At 45.6% G+C, this 13,197-nt stretch overlaps 1 protein-coding gene across 1 annotated transcript in view; it reads right to left on the minus strand.

Moving 5' to 3' along the window:
• Positions 1-2,032: 2,032 nt before the first annotated feature.
• Fank1 (fibronectin type III and ankyrin repeat domains 1) overlaps positions 2,033-13,197 on the minus strand; it is a 103,485-nt gene continuing 92,320 nt past the window's right edge. Inside the window, exons 7-11 of the mRNA XM_041667041.1 lie at positions 6,470-6,635; positions 3,180-3,323; positions 2,522-2,599; positions 2,378-2,422; positions 2,033-2,267 (exon numbers count right to left, since the gene is read on the minus strand). Coding sequence (XP_041522975.1) covers positions 2,205-2,267; positions 2,378-2,422; positions 2,522-2,599; positions 3,180-3,323; positions 6,470-6,635 — 496 coding nt within the window. The 3' untranslated portion in view covers positions 2,033-2,204. The remainder of the gene's footprint in view (positions 2,268-2,377; positions 2,423-2,521; positions 2,600-3,179; positions 3,324-6,469; positions 6,636-13,197) is intronic.

The following is a 13,197-nucleotide window of genomic DNA, read 5'->3' on the forward strand; positions in this document are numbered from 1 at the left end:
GCTTGTCAGCAAAGAACATCTAAATATGAGGGGTCCATGCTTACACATTTTTAAAACAGCGTCCAACTTCTTCATAAGCAAAGCTGCAGAAAACAAAAGTATTTATCCTCTCCATATAGATATACACATATATCCAAATTATAGCAAAAATAAAGGAATCTCTGTTCTTACCACTTAATCCAAGACAAAGCAAGTAGGTTTTATGATGTCACCAGGTGACTGGCAAATTCACACACAGCAAACAGGCATCCTAAATGCACAGAATCTGACCTCTGCCCTAGTGCCACTCAGGATCAAAGAGTAAATCAACAAACAGGCAAAAAAAAAAAAAAAAAAAAAAAAAAACAGAACAACTGTGTGTCCTAGGAATTCTGCAGCCAGTATAACACTGGGAATGGTGGGATGTATACTATGGGATGGCTCTCAAACTCCCAGAACTAGAAGCATTTACCTGTTGTCTTCGTTAAACTCTACTCCTGTGCCCTGTCTGATAATTCAGAGGGTCCGAAAGGAACCCACAGAGGTGGTTAATGGGTGACCCCACCCCTCTGTGTCTTAGGATCCAGAAGGTCCAGAGAAAGAAACCCTTATGACACTGGAACAAAAGCAGCCCCTCAGGGGAAAACTCAGAGGCACAAATACATAAATTACTAAACAAAAGAGTTGAGAATAAGTGGGCTTGATGTCTATAAAAGGAACAACAAAAAGCCTTGCAAAAAAATAAATAATAACTTTGTAAAAATAAAGCATGTAATTTAATGAGTTAGAAAAACAGAACCATGAGTTACTTGGGGGGGCGGTGGGATAAGCAGGCTGTAAATCACCTCCTAATCATCAGGCCAAATGAATGGCAAAGACTGTAGCCTTTGAGCACACAGACCCAGCTGTCCACCAGAACCCAGTGCAACCATCTCAGAATGTAAGCACGGTTCAGTAGTAAGGACAGACAGTTGACAATGTTGCCAAGCAGGATGCTGGCCAGGAAGCATGTGATGTGTCCTTCTTCCATAGAGGGGCTGGCGAATGCCGTTTGCATCAGGCCCTGAGAGGACAGGAAGCTGGGTGGCAATGCTGATCACGAACACAGCAGAAGATAAGCCCTTAAATGAAAGGCAAAATGCCAACACAGCATCGACAGCCAGGCTTATACACAGCCCACAGAACCATTCTCAGAGGAGTGCTCTGTGGCTCTGCAGAGAAGCCCCCTGACAGCTGCTCACATCTATTTCAATGTATAGGTGTTCTCTCTGTGGCTTCCCGAGTATGGACCCTTGGTTACCTTTTCATTGGTCTTCCCTACTATAAAAAAAATGCAGTCTTGTGAGGGCTTTAATAAGTACCTTATAAAGGGCCAAGTGAACCAGCTTGTCCCCAGAGACCCAAAATGTATGTGGTGCTGCTCGCTTTGCTGGTGTCTAAGCTTGGCCCAGCTAAAGCTTCCCACATTTCTCTCTTTGGGCTCCTAACCAATGGTCTTGGTAGTGGTCAGCCCCTCTTTGTCTACAAACTATACGAGGTGCCTCAAAAATCTTGTCTGCTCTCCAAACTAAATGTGATACGCTACTCACTGGTGAAGCTGTCCGGCCTCCTGGGGGCTGGGTCCTTTGACCAAAGAAGTGAGTCCATACAAACCCATGAACTGGTGGACCTGTCCTCCCAGCACTGCTAACAGAACGGCACCATCTTCAGATATGTGCTTGTGAACTTTGACGTGAGGCCAAGAGTCTAAGAGAAAAAGCCTGGGTGCTTAGGCACCCCACTGCGGGAGGCTACAGCAGCCAGGACTGCAGTGGGGCGGGAGAGATAATAAGAAACACATGAGAAGAAGGCCAGTAGGCCTGGAGCATCATGAGGACAGTGTGGGCGGGTGGGGGGGGGAGCACAAAAGTGAGGACCTGTGTGCACATTTCTGTAGCACCAGTGCATAAATATTTGGTTTCGTGTCTAACTGCAAAGGCACGGGGTAAGAAAACATCCCTGTTCTATGGACGTCCAGTGACGAGACCACATATGCATGTGCTTAGGTAAAAAGATGTATTTCAATGTGGGAAGAGTTGCCTGTTACATAAAAGTCACTGTGAATCTTCAACTAAATAAATAAATGTGTCGGCCTCGGATACTCTGCACATCGCATGGCCGGCCCAGCAGTCAGGGTTTGCTCTTTTGCTCCTGTCGGTCTCGCAGACAGGTGACGCTCCTTCCCATCAGTGGACGGAGGACTTTCTTGGCAGCTTTTTTTTCCTTTCTTCTAGTAAGGAGAGTACATTCTAGAAAAACCACATAAAACAGGTCTGTGTCCTTCGATGTTTGGGCGGGTTCTGTGAGTCTGAAAAAACTACAAAAAGTCAGCTTGGTTAGGCAGGAGGGAGGTCCTCACCTGTCTGTCAAAAACTCTGGCCATTTCTAGGACACCTTTGCCAAACTGGAAGGAAGCAGAACTTAGTTAATTGGATTACAGATCAGAGTATACGGTTCTCATGCATTTCTTTCTTCTCGGGGGACATTCTCCCGTAAACATTACCTCGTTTTTCACACTTGCATCTGCCCCTTTGTCAAGAAGTAACTGAACTAGCTGTTCATGGTTATTTAAGACGGCGATCTGGAAACAGAGAAGTGTGGTGAGGAGCTCTCCTCCCCTCCAGAACAAGTGCAGGTAGCAGGGGATGTAGAGGGGATGGTCCACCTCCCAAGGCAGCCCTGGGCTAGGCCACTGCCCACAGCAGCTCTGCTCTGGCCTGCATCCTGCTGACTGTTAAGCTGCAAATGGGAAATGTTTCTTACCTCTGTCCACACTGGAGTGATACAGGACAGAACAGCCCAGGGCAGAAAGGCAGGAAGTTCATTGTTTAAACGGGTCTACTTTGATCTCACAATGGCCCTGGGAACTGGGGGTTGATAGTCCTTAGCAATATTGGGGGGAGGGGGGTAGTATAGTGTGGGGCACAGAAACAGTGCCTACTCAGAGGCTCAAGTAGACCCCAGGATCCAGGAGTTTGAGGCCGACATGGGCAACATGATAAGTCCCCCTTCAAATATGTTGAGACTACAGTGACCTTCCCCTGCTTGTTAACCGTCAGGTAATACTATGCAACCAAACCCAGGGCTCAGTTACAAACAGCTCAACTCTTAAGCCATGTCTGGTGATAACAAAAACTGAGACCCCGGGGAGAAGGGCATACCATGAGAGGCGTCTTTCCATCTTTGTCCTTCACGTTCACGTCAGCCCCAGCCTCGATGAGGAGCGAAGCTACCTTCTGGCTTCCCGTCATAGCAGAGACTCTCATGAGCGGTGTCCATCCTGAGCCAGTGTCCACAACATCTACCTGTGTTGACAAAGGGACACCTGCCTCAGTCCGATCACTTCCCTGTGGCACCGTTGGGCAGACACACAGAGGATGTGCACTTTCCCAGGCTCCCTGGTTTTCTGGACCTGGGGTGAGCCAGCTCAATTCATGCCTGTGTTCAGGGAGGGGATGTGCTGAGTCTCCTAGGGGGTCCCCCTCTGCTGAGACAGCTCAAGAACTCCCTACTGGCGTACTGTTCAGTGTTAAAATGGAAAAAGACAGGCTAGGAAGACACCCAACTATACCTCACACTGGGCCCCTGTGCTTTCCTTTGCTGTAGTTTTTAATTATCTTAAAAATTTAGCTTTATTTTCTACGTTTGAGCGTTTTGCCTGCGTACCTGTGCACCATGTGCCTACAGTGGCCATGGAGGCCAGGAGAGGGCATTAGAACCCCTGGGGCTGAGTTGCAGTTGCAAGCCACCACGTAGGTGCTGGGAATCAAACCCAGGTCTTCTGGAAGAGCAGCCAAGTGTTCTTAACCACTGTGCTATCACTCCAGCTCCCGACTGTAATTTTACTAGTGTTCATTTTCTTTTTTTGCTTTCTTAAATTGAGACAGGGTCTCACTATGTAGACCAGGCAGCCTCAAACTCATAGAAATCCATCCGCCTCTGCCTCTCCCCTGCTGGGATTAAATTTGTGCCACCACACCAGGCTTGATAGTATTTTGTCCTTCACTATCTCTCTCAGAGTGTTTAAATCTTTCCTAGAACAAGGCAGGGATGACAAGAGTGTACACCTTTGTACTTCAAAAGCTTACAACTCAGGCAGAGAGACCAGATCCACCACACAAACTGACCTAATGCATTCATGCCCAATACTATCTCCAAAACACGATGTGCCCAGAAGTAAGAGGGTCAATATTCATAACCCAATTTATAATAAACTCTTTCAATTCAGTCTTCCAAAAAAAAATCATGTGGAATAAGAAGACATAGATGTCACCTCTCCAAATTCTAGGCTATCCCCAACCAAACCATGAAGAGTAAAGAGGGGAATGAGAGATCATGGTGGTATGCACATGCGCAGAGAGAGAGAGAGAGAGAGAGAGAGAGAGAGAACACTACAGAACCATTCCTCAAGGATGCAAAGGTGACCCACAGTTGAAGTGAACCATCAAAACCAAATAACCAACAAGAGGCCAGCAGGAGGCTCTGAGGACATCCCGTTCAGATACATGAGTCTGATAGATCCTCTCTATCCCATCACCACGCTTCTTCATATAAATAGCCAACTTATTGAGCAATAAGCTCTGCTGTGTTTAAATAGCAATACAGTAAGAACCGCCTTGACAAGAGGCTTTAGAGTCTCCAAAGCACCTCACACGGCCTGGCTGGCCTGGGGGCGGGGTATGGCTATGTGGTTTTATTCCCAGTTTAGAAATGCTCAATCCTGCCTCAGGAGTCCAGTGCCTTCCCCCAGGTCACACAGCACATCAAATGCACCAATGTTTCCCCACTAAGGGAAACATGTCACCCTCGGTGTGAAATCCTTACACCTGGGAAGGGGGTGGTAACCCTGCCTGACTCTCAGTCTTGCCCAGGGTCTTCAGAAACTCCAGGTAAGCGATCTGCCAACAACATGGAGGCTGGGCTGCCTTCAACCCATCCCCACTAGCCAGCTGTAGAGAGATGTCTCCAGGGGACCCATTCGTGCTGGCCTGTCCTCCTGGGCTACCGAAGGTGGAATTTGACCCAGATGGCTGGGTTGTATACTTGAAGCCCAGAACATCCACACTTCAAAATTCCAGAATTTAAATGTTTACATCAGAGAACCCGACTGCCTGAGAACCCTTTTCCTTTCCCAGAAGACATCAGCTTTTCTTCATTACAGACTCACAGTAAACCACACAGGGTCATGGTGGCCACCACTGCCTCATAGACCTCTTTCACTGACAACCAGCCTTCTAAGACTTCTGACATTTTGCAAATGTTCATAACCCAATTTATAATCAACTCTTTCAATTTAGTCTTCAAAAAAAATCACGTGGAATAAAAAGACATAGATGTCACCTCTCCATAATATGCTTGTCCCTCAAGCATAAATAATGGGGTATGTGGTAAAATGGAATTATCTTCATGACTGGGATTTTTTCCTTCAAAGTAAATCATTTCCTTGAGAGCAATGGCAGGGACCTAGTGAGACCCGAGGCAGAAGCCCTGCTTTCCCTCACTCACCCCAGAGATGAACTAGATACATTCACCAACATCTTCTGGGACAAGAGACTTTCCCAGACGCGCGGTTCCAGGTCATAGACTCAGCTTCCCAGGACCACCACCTGCCAATCACACCCAACACCACCTCTGGCCTCCACATGTACACATATGTACATAGCCATACAAACATGTATATACGTCATATATCACACATATGCAGACAGAGATCCCAAGAATAAAAACAACCTCGCTTTGAAAGCTACTAGAAGCAGCTAGACCTGTGTACATCTCTACATTCCGGCGTGTAGCAGGTGCTCAGTAAGGCTTCCGTGACTAACAGATACCAGAAATTAGTGAAGGGGCAGAGCTACAGCACAGATGCATCTGGCCAGCTGTGAGCTCCGCCCATTTCTCCTGGCCTCCATGATGAGATGCAGTCTGGTTGTAGTCTCAGATCCCCAGGGATTCTCCGAGACCTTTCAAGCTCCTGAGCCAGAGCCTCCTCTCAGACTTTTCTCAGAGCAAGTGACTAAGGCCTGCCTGCCTCTTCAAGACCCCAGAGGAGACTCAAGTTCTTACTAGTATGGTGTGGATGGTAGTGTGAATGTAATTGGCCCCCTAAATTTCCTAGGGAATGGCACTGTTAAGAGGTCTGGCTTTGTTGGAGTGGGTATGGTCTTGTTGGAGGAAATGGGTCACTGTGGAGAGCATGCTTTAAGCTTTCCTATGCTCAGGATACTTCCTGTTCCCTGCATGATGGTAGGACTTTCAGCTACACCAGTACTACATCTGCCTGCAGGCCGCCATGTCCCCCCACCCTGATGATAATGGACTGACCCTCTGAAACTGTAAGCAAGCACCCGCAATGAAATGTTTTCCCTGTAAGAGTTGCCATGGTCGTGGTGTCTCTTCACAGCAATAGAACCCTAGGACGGTATGGTTAACAAGGGAGCAAAGAAGGCCATACCTCACAGCCGTCCTTTATCATCCAGTCAATCACGGGGCAGTGGCCTCCATCTGCAGCCCAGTGCAGAGCCGTGCAGCCTCCAAGGTCTCTGGCATCCCAAGACGCTCCGTGTCTTCGGAGGTATTTCACAACATCCAGGTGGCCCGCGTAACAAGCAAGCATGAGACTGCAGGGTGCAGAAAAGGAGAATCTGCTACAGGGGCCACCACTGATTGGGTCCACATTTTGTCCACCCAAAGTAAATTAAAAAAAACATCAATTGAGAAAAGAAAAAAACTGTGTGTTTTATCCACACAAAATGTGCACGTGTCCTGATAGATAAAATGTAGTAAATCCATACAATTTTTTGTAAAAATGAAAAAATCCATTTTACCATAAATAAAATGTGATTAAATCCATGGAGAGTTGAGTCAGTCACAAAAGGGAAATTAAGTCTGCAATATGAAAAAGCTTTCAACAATTTGAACAATAAAAGATGCCAGGCATCAAAAGTCATAGCATATGATCCATTTACACGAAATATCCGGGAGAGCCTAAGGAGGAAGACTACAGCAGGCAGGTAGCTGTTTGAGCTAAGCAGGGGAAATGTACCTGCTATACTTCATGAAACTGACCCCCAGGGTGGCTGTAATGGGTGAACAATCACATGAATGTCTTTTAAAGCTCTACGTTCTATGGAATTTGGATTGCATTCTTTAAAAAAAGTACTGGAGCAAGATGATCCAGAAGGTAAAGCACAATGATCTGAGTTCAGTCCCAGAGGCCACACTGTAAGAAGAGAGGACGGACTCCTGGCACGCTGTCCTCTGGCGTCCGCATGAGTGCCATGGCTCATGAGCACGAATACACACGTGCATGCACATACAAAAGTGTTTTGAAAATGAATAGTAGTTACAATTTAGTATAAATTATTAGATTTTAAAATATCCAAAAGACCCAGATTATATTCAAACAGAATAATGAAGGCTCATGGGTCATGCTGTCAGCGATCATTATTAAACCAATTTCTTAGTCTAAAACAGGAAGCTCACTCACTGTCGCTCTCCTCCACCTGCTGGGGGTGTCCTCCTTATAGGGTCTGACAATTAATATGGAATCCTTTTGTGCACCTCCTAATCAGACAGCTGTACAGTCAGAGACCACTTCTGGATGCTGGGTGTTAGTGGGGACTGATGCAGTCACGTCATACAAATGTATTATCCTATAGATTAGTTTTCTAGTTGCCATGAGGAAAATGTAACTTTGCAGAGATGTAGCTATCACTACTGCCACCAGAATCAAGCCTGGAATCGCCACCTCTGGCGCGTTCCACAGTATGGGCCTCCACAGCTGTGACCTAAACAACACAAGCTCTCAAGGTTCCTGCCAAAGATGGCACCCTGTGTTCAGTCAAACCTTTATAACCTTAATATAAAAATACCTTTGCTGGGAATATAGAGTTAGATGAGCAAGCTAGATGCTACCCTTCCACTGGGAGGTGACAGAAGCAAGCCCAGAACGCAGGCAGCCAGCGTCAGACGTCAGTTAGGCGGAGAGACACAGGAGGGAGGAGGATGGAAGAGAGAATGGAGGGGAGAGAATAGAGAGGGGGATAGAATGGAGGGAGAGAGGAGAGGGGAGAGAAAATGAGAAGGGGCATCAAGATGGAGGGGACAGACGATGGAGGGAGAGGACTTGCTAGAGAACAGGTTCTCAAAGAAAATGAAACCACAGAGGCAGAAGCAGCAGACACATGTGGGGGAAAGGCTGACTCGTGATCTCGCCCCAGCACCCACCACTAAGAGTGACATCTGGAGGACAAGCAGGAGCCTGGGTGTTGGTGACACTAGAGGGTTGGGGAGAAGGACCCCAAGTGTGCTGTGATGGCAGGCGTGCCTCCAGGAGCGCACAACTGAAGGTGACTGAAGCACACACGTGGGAGGGGCTTTCTATAAATATGGGCACATGTCAGCCCTGCCAAGCTGCTGTGGAACAACCTTTGTACACTGTAAACATGTACTACTTCCATTGGTTAGTAAAGAGCTGACTGGCCTATAGCTGGGCAGGAGAGACTGGGTGGGAGGGCCAGACTAGGAGGATACTGGGAAGAAGAAGGACAGAGTCAGAGGAGACACCATAAGCAAGCAGGATGGGATGTACCTACATGAGGTAAATGAGCCTCGGGGCAGCACACAGATTAATAGAAATGGGTTAAGTTATAAGAGTTGGCTAAAAACGAGCCTCAGCTATCAGCTGAGCATTCATAATTAATATTAAGTCCCTGTGTGGTTACTTGAAGTGCAGCTAGTGGGACAGAGCTAGGCAGAAAAGTCCACCTACACCAAGACTCAGTGGAGCATGGGCAGGGGTTTTCTGTGTTATTCTTCCACATTTTCTAAATGTTTGAAAAGGATCTAAATAAATAGTTGAAAAATAAAATGGAAGATCATCTCAGTAAAAAAAGGTAGTCCCTAGATGACCACACAAGGACACTGGGACTATTCAAATCCTTGATTGTCCTAAGAAAGATGCCCTGACTATAAAACCTTAATTGCACTTCTGAGCATTCTCTGGGTGTAGAAGTCCTAGATCAGTCCTGAATCAGTGTGTGAGTGGCCATGGCCTTTCTGAGCTTTGTATTAGCACATACTCATTGCCCTTTCCTTCCCCTCCACCTCCTGCCAGCCACTCCCTCTCCAGTCTCCTTTCTACTTTTACATTATGTGCGTGTGTGTGTGCATGTGTGTATGTGTGTGTGCGAGTGTGAATCATTTGTGCGTGTACTTGTGTATATATACATATATACACAGATTGCGTGTGTGTAAGTCACCGTGTATATGTGGATCTCAGATTGTGAGTGTATGTGTTTTCTCACATTAAATGGAAGGAAATGGATGCTCAAATTTTCACCTATACCAAGTACACAGCAAACATTCCACCACTGAGCTAGACCCCAGCCCTCAGGACCTGGCCCATGTATATTCCCAAATTGTCTGCATCATGACATGGCTTTTAACAACTCCATCTGGAAATGTCCAACTACTCCACCTTTATTAATTATTATTACCACACACATATGTTCTGACTGCAGTCTGTGTGAGTTGCTGGGCAGAGGGAGCTGTCCCTGGCTGAGGATGCGCATGGACAGACTCTGTTCCCTGCACGCTGCTCAGTGTTCACCCGCACAGCCCTAGCTATGCAGCTTCTCCTTCCCAATTTGGCCTTGCGCATTACAGAGTCAGACGACTAAATCCCTACTTCCTCGTGGTATTTTATGACTTTTTACATTTAATTTTCTGTTCATTTGACATGTGCTCTGATGCTTGCTGGAAGGCCAAGATCTTACTTATTTTCTTTCTCGAATAGCCTTTTTCTGGTACCTTCTCCATCCATCTGTAGCACCTCGACCATCATACATTAGGTTCTGCCTATCCTGTTTATCTTCTTCCAATCTTTTGCACAGTGCCCACCTCTCTAATTGGTTTAATTCTTAAGGCATTTTAATAGCTGTCCTCACAGTCTCTGAAAAAGTTTTAGTATCTATTGCCATCCATTTGTTCACTCAGATAAATTACAATCATTTTAACGGGTTCCCAAGAATAATTCCATTTGAGGCTATATTCAATCTATATGCTAATTTGAGAAAAATAGAAAATGGTGCCGCATTCTTGCCATTCTGAAGTGTGGTGTAGATCCCGATTGTTCCCATCTCTGGATCTCTCAGTATAGTTCTGGAGCTGTGTATTTTTATCAGGCTTCTTGCCTTCGGGGACTTATTCTACTCTACTGTGTTTAGATATAAATGAGTTAGTACCTTTCTTAAAACAGAGTCTCATCATATAGCCCTGGATGGCCTGAAACCCACAGAGATCCCCCTGCCTCTGTCCACTGAGTGCTGAGATTAAAGGTGTGTGCCAGTACACCTAGTATGTTTTTAATCATCTTATGACTGCCATGTCAGGAAACCTTCTTATTAAGTTTCAGGTCTTTGCTAGTTGTTTCTCTTGGGTTCTGCAGGCCAGGAGGAATCACACCTCTTACCCCTGTATCTTCCAAAATACTGTCCAATCATGAAACAGAATATAAGGTGCATTCGCCGAGAGCTGCTTCACATGTGCCCATATATTAACCCATTCATTGCCTGCGATAACCCATGGGTTACATAAGGAAGGTTGCTATCCAGGGTGCTATATTGTGTCCTTGAAGGACTGGGGTTTGACACTATGCTGTCTTTGCTCTTCACTGCACTCCCACCCCAGCTCTCTGCAAACTCAGAAGGAATTTGCTGTTGCTAAGAAATGACCATTTTGTATAGTGATAGGCAGGACTATATACACCTGTCATCCCGTCTCCCCCAGAGGCTGAGGCACAAGTATGAGTTCCAAACCAGCATGGAAAACACAGTCATACCGTGGTGGTTTGAAAGAAAATGGCCCCCAAAGGGAGTGGCACTATTACAGAGTGTGGCCTTGTTGGAGGAAGTGTGTCACTGTGGGGGCAGGCTTTGAGGTCTCTTGCTCAAGCTTCCCTCAGTGTGAGTTTGTCTACTTCCTGTTGCCTGAGTCAAGATGTAGCACTCTCAGCTCCAGAACCATGTCTGTCTGCATGCCACCATGCTCCCTATCATGATGATAAATGGACTGGACCTCTGAAACTGTAAATGAGCTTCCCCAATTAAATGCTTTCTTCATGCCACCCTAGCTTAATATTTTCTTTATAGGAGTTGACTTGGTCGTGCTGTCCTTCACAGCAATAAAAACCCAAACTAAGAGACTAACTAATCCTCCATCGCAAAACATAACAAATAAGAAATGTTGGCACTTTCTGCTACTTCTGTGCCAGGCACCCTCCAAAGGCTGAGGGTCTGTTGTGGTGTTTATGCACACAGGATTTCTGTGCTGGCACTCTCTGCTTTATTCCCTTGAGACGGATCTTTCACTGACCCTGGAGCTAGGCTAGCAGCCAATAATCCCCAGTAGTCTTGCTGCCTCCACATGCCCCCGTCACAGTACTGGGATTATAGATACACACAGCCATCCTGGCGTTTTACACGGGTGTTAGGAATTCACTGAGCCATCTGTCTGGCCATAAAATACATTTTTAAATGATGCACTGTCTTAGTTAGGGTTTCTATTGTTGCAATGAAATACTATGACCAAAAAGTAAATAGGGGAGGAAAGGGTTTATTTGGCTTGCACTTCTGCATTGTAGTACAGTAGGAAGCCAGAACAAGAACCCAAACGGGACAGGAGCCTGGAGGCAGGAGCTGACGCAGAGGTCACGGAGAGGTGCTGCTTACTGGCTTGCTCCATCTGGCCTACTCAGCCCCCTTTCTTATAGAACCCAGGACCACCAGTCCAGGGACAGCACCACCCACAAAGGGCTAGTCCCTCCCCCATCAACTACTAATTAAGAAAATGTCCTATAGGCTTGCCTGCAGCCCTATCTTGTGGAGGCATTTTCTTAATGGAGGTTCCCTCCTCTCAGAGGAGTTTAGCTTTGGTCAAGTTGACATAAAACTATCCAGCACATGTACATTCGTTGTACATAATGTTGGGTTTCATAAAAACAATTTCTCTCAAGTAGACCACATACTCCAACTCATAACCTCCACCCTCCTCACTTTCCCTCCTTTCTGCCCCTGCCTGGTCCTGCTCCTGTTTTCATGTAATTTATACATAAATGGCTATGCATCTATATAAACTCTAGAATCCACAAATAAGAAAAAAATCAAAATCTGGCTTATTTCAAATAATCTGCTGATGCCTGGCTGTATCATTTCCCAGAAGACATCACCACATTGTGCTTTAGGGCAGAATAAAACTCTACTGTGCTTGTACACCTTTCTACCTACATCCTTCTGCTGACAGACTCCTAGGCCAATTCTAACAAGGCGCCGAGTTGCACCTAAGGTCTCCCTTCACCTTGAATCTCTAAGGAAGGATGTTAGGTTAGAAATCTTCTAATAGGAATTTCCTTACCTTCTAAATACTTTTCTGACTGGGAGGAAGGAGGTTATAAATATAAATACCTACAAACATGCAAAGGACCTGCCAACCATTTTCTTCCAGGAGTGGGGTTGAACCCAGGGATTTGTACTCTAGGCAAACACTGAGCTGCACCCCAGCCCTGCTCATATGTTCTCAATAATGCTGATACTCTCTGCAGCTTCCAGCTTGTCTTTGCCATGGAAACTCTGAGCTTAGGACCAACACATGCAAACCTGAAGCAAGAGCCCCTATGGAGCAAACACTTGAACACATATTTTTATGTTTTACATAGATGCTATTCATTTTCAATTTTCCACTTCCTGGGTGGATTCTGGTGGCCCTGAGTTTCTCTAAAAAGCATACATTTCAACACAATTACCAAATCTATTATGAGACACAAAGCGTTACCTTCTTTTCATTTTCAAATACCTTCTCTCTAACCATTATTTCTCTTCCCAGTGTCCAATTTTATTTCTTTTCTTTGATGTACAAGACATCAGTTTATCATGAAGATTTTTGTTAAGAGGTATCCTATACATTTTTGCAACGTGAAAATATTACCATTAATCCCTTTCTAGCTCTTTCAATTCCTGCCTGTTTTCTACTTCCCTTAAAATGTTTCCTTTGTAAACTGGAAATGTTTTTTTCAAAACTCTTCAGCCAATTGATGGCTTAGTTCCAGACTGATTTAAGAGTCACTCAGAAAATAATTTAAAAATTATATCTCAATGTTATCTTTCACTGAACCGGAATGGAACA

Source organism: Microtus oregoni, unplaced genomic scaffold (assembly GCF_018167655.1).
Source record: "Microtus oregoni isolate MIOR12 unplaced genomic scaffold, Mior012 000016F_ref0000370, whole genome shotgun sequence".
In the NCBI taxonomy this organism is placed as follows: Eukaryota; Metazoa; Chordata; class Mammalia; order Rodentia; family Cricetidae; genus Microtus; species Microtus oregoni.